This window comes from Asparagus officinalis, chromosome 3 (genome assembly GCF_001876935.1).
Source record: "Asparagus officinalis chromosome 3, Aspof.V1, whole genome shotgun sequence".
NCBI lineage: Eukaryota > Viridiplantae > Streptophyta > Magnoliopsida > Asparagales > Asparagaceae > Asparagus > Asparagus officinalis.
The window spans coordinates 77,610,095-77,613,114 of NC_033796.1; the positions used below are offsets into that span (position 1 = coordinate 77,610,095).

The 3,020-nt window shown below is 36.3% G+C and overlaps 1 protein-coding gene across 1 annotated transcript; it reads left to right on the forward strand.

Moving 5' to 3' along the window:
- LOC109835312 (serine/threonine-protein phosphatase 7 long form homolog) lies at positions 356–2,101 on the forward strand. Its single transcript, XM_020403292.1, has 7 exons — positions 356–480; positions 553–640; positions 728–1,150; positions 1,239–1,299; positions 1,392–1,510; positions 1,950–2,001; positions 2,043–2,101. Exons 1-7 carry the CDS (start codon positions 356–358, stop codon positions 2,099–2,101), a joined length of 927 nt encoding a protein of 308 aa, XP_020258881.1.

A 3,020-nucleotide genomic window follows, 5' to 3' on the forward strand; every position in this document is an offset into this window, starting at 1 on the left:
AGTTGTTAGGTGTAGCTCCAGAGTCAATGCCTGGAGGAAATATTAAATTGAAGTGGCTAAAAAATACCTTCTCGGTGCCGTTGCCTTTTGATGCGCCGCCAATATTGATTGAGCAACATGCACGTGCATACATTATGCACATGATCGGTTCAATATTATTTCCAGATTCGAGTAAAGATAAAGTGCATGCCAGGTATCATTTTTATCAGTATTTACAATTATGTCTGTTGATTTAGCTTATTTTGATAACTTGAAATGTTATGAAAATGCTAGGTGGTTACCACTTATCGGGGACTTGGACACGTGTGGTGCGGTTTTGACGTACCTATATAGAGAGATATCTAAGGTTGCATTGATGAAAAATAATGACCTCAAAGGGTGTCTCAGCTTACTGCAAGTATGGGCATGGGAGAGGCTGCATTTGAAGCCGAGACTATGCGTGAATTTACAATTAGACGGACAAATTCCACTAGGATGCAGGTATTATATTTTTTAACGTAGTAAATATAATTGTAGTTATTCATTTGGTACTGAATTTTGAAACTAACACAGATGGAATGTCCAAAAATGTTTTGACGAGACCCCGGCGAGACAGTTAGATTTCTACCGAAATGAGCTTGACCGCATGAAGATTTTTCAGGTATCATTTCTATAAAAACGAGTTTTTTCTTCTATATATCAACTTTCGTTTTAATGATATGCAACAATTACATGTAATACTCTGTAGATGGAATGGGAGCCCTACACCCCATTTCTCGATCATCTACCCCCGATATGCACAGAATACCCAGTTATATGGAGAGCCAGAGTTCCTCTAATATGTTTCGAGATAGTAGAAATGCATGTACCGGACCGCGTGCTTCGACAATTTGGTCTTGCACAACATGTTCCGCAATTTGTTAAAAAAATAGAGAGGAAGGCGAAGAAAGGAGGCCAACAAAAGGACTGGGCAGCTGAGCATCAAAATTATATACACAGATGGAATGATAGACATTTTTGTATTGTTGAGCAAATCGAGCCAACTCCCCAGGAATCAGATTACTACACTTGGTATTGGAGGATAACTAGAAGATGGATACTCCATGCGACCACATCCCCGGTTGAGTTGCAAAGAGGATATGTGCCTCGGGGTATAGATGAGAGAGAATTAGTAAGTATTTTTAAATTTATTTTAAGTTTATTTTATTTTTATTAGAATTTTTCAATATTGCTAAATTATGTTTTTTTAAAATTTGCAGGTATCAGCAATAGATGATGTTCAAACCATTGCAAATAGTGGCTTGGAATTGGCTCGAGCAGGTAATATAGAATTAAATATAAAATTTACATATTGTAATTTGAATTTTAAAGTAATTTTCGCATTTCGGATTTTTTTGAATTATCTCTCGCAGGTACATATCCCGAAGCACAAAGACATGCATCAATATATCAGTCGATAATGCAGAGGCTTCATCAAGCCTTACATCGAACTCATGAAGACCTTCATGAGGGACGAGAAGTAGCGCAATTAGTATACACACGTCAACAACGACACAGACGAGGACGACGCAGAAACGACAATGAAGCTGGGCCTTCCCAACGTGCTGACGATGGAGCTGGACCGTCACAACCACAAACGCAACCGGATCATGAACTCATCGAAGGTCGGGATAGAGGAGGCCGAAGACAAAGGAGGAGGAGAAGAGTTCTTGGATGTATGTAAGCTAATCGGTATTGTTATATAAATTACAATCCTATTTTGATATGTACATTACAAACGTATTTCGGGACAATAGATGGTTTTTGGATTTGTAGCTGAGATTGTGGTGTGACTTATCAGATTCGTAAGTGGGTTTGTGGCGTGATTTGTTGGATTTGGATTCGTAAGTTTGTGGCGTGATTTGTTGGATTTGGATTCGTAAGTTTGTGGTGTATTTTATGATTTTTAGATTTGATATGTGTTTATACAGGGAATTGACATGAGTTTGTACAGGGAATTGATATATGTGTTTATGCAATGGTGTAATTTATGATTGTTGCATTTGAAATATGAGTTTGTACAGGGAATTATCTCGTAGCAGAAGTGTATGGTGAATGTGCAGGAAATGCACGGGACTGCTAGTCCCGTGCATTTCATTGCGCCCAGGATATGCACGGGACTAGCAGTCCCGTGCTCTTGTTTTGTTGCGCAGACAGAAGGCTCTGTAAAATGCACGGGACTGCTAGTCCCGTGCATTTTACAGAGCCTTCTGTCTGCGCAACAATACAAGAGCACGGGACTGCTAGTCCCGTGTTATTCAAACTGCCACGAAATACACGGGACTAGCAGTCCCGTGTATATCGTAAAATTTGTTCAGCAGCAAAACCGACCCTTTTCAGAAGAAAAGGGTCGGTTTTGCTATTTTTGTTCAGCAGCAAAACCGACCCTTTTCAGAAGAAAAGGGTCGGTTTTGCTATTTAAATTTCGAAGTGGTCGGTTTTGCTATTTAAATTTCTAAATTGGTTGATTTTGAAAATTTGTCCTAAAAAAAAGTAATGGAAACTAACCGGATACGAATGGAACAATGAGGTAACTGTATTTGTAGTTGTATTTGTACGATGAGATATCTGTATTTGTAGTTGTATTTGTTTAAGATTTTCGAATTCAAACACAAATTTGAATATTCTCTGGTTTCTTCGAGTTTGAATATCAGTATTTATCAAATATTCACTAATATTTATCAAATATCTTTACTTGCTTGATATTTTAGATAATATTTAAATTCTTAATTCAAAATTATTCTTTTATAGCTATGGTATATGAATCTGTAATATGAATATTTAGTTAAAAATGGAATTAGAACTTGTTAAACCTCTCAAAATTAGTAAACAACTAAAGTAGAAAATATAAGTGGGTCAAGAACATAAAAATCACATGTGTAATTAATACAAGTTATAAGTAAACAAAATTTTAACGAATAGTTTATTAAACAAATAAATCAAATATACATTTTCGGTTAAATTCTATTTATTTTTTAACCTAATATTAAAAACTATTTGTC

Coding starts and splice junctions, on each gene's coding strand:
- LOC109835312 (XM_020403292.1), top strand. CDS start 356: ATGAAAAATAATGACCTCAAAGGGTGTCTCAGCTTACTGCAAGTATGG. Junction 481..552: donor CAAATTCCACTAGGATGCAG/GTATTATATTTT, acceptor AAACTAACACAG/ATGGAATGTCCAAAAATGTT. Junction 1,511..1,949: donor GACGAGAAGTAGCGCAATTA/GTATACACACGT, acceptor GTGTTTATACAG/GGAATTGACATGAGTTTGTA.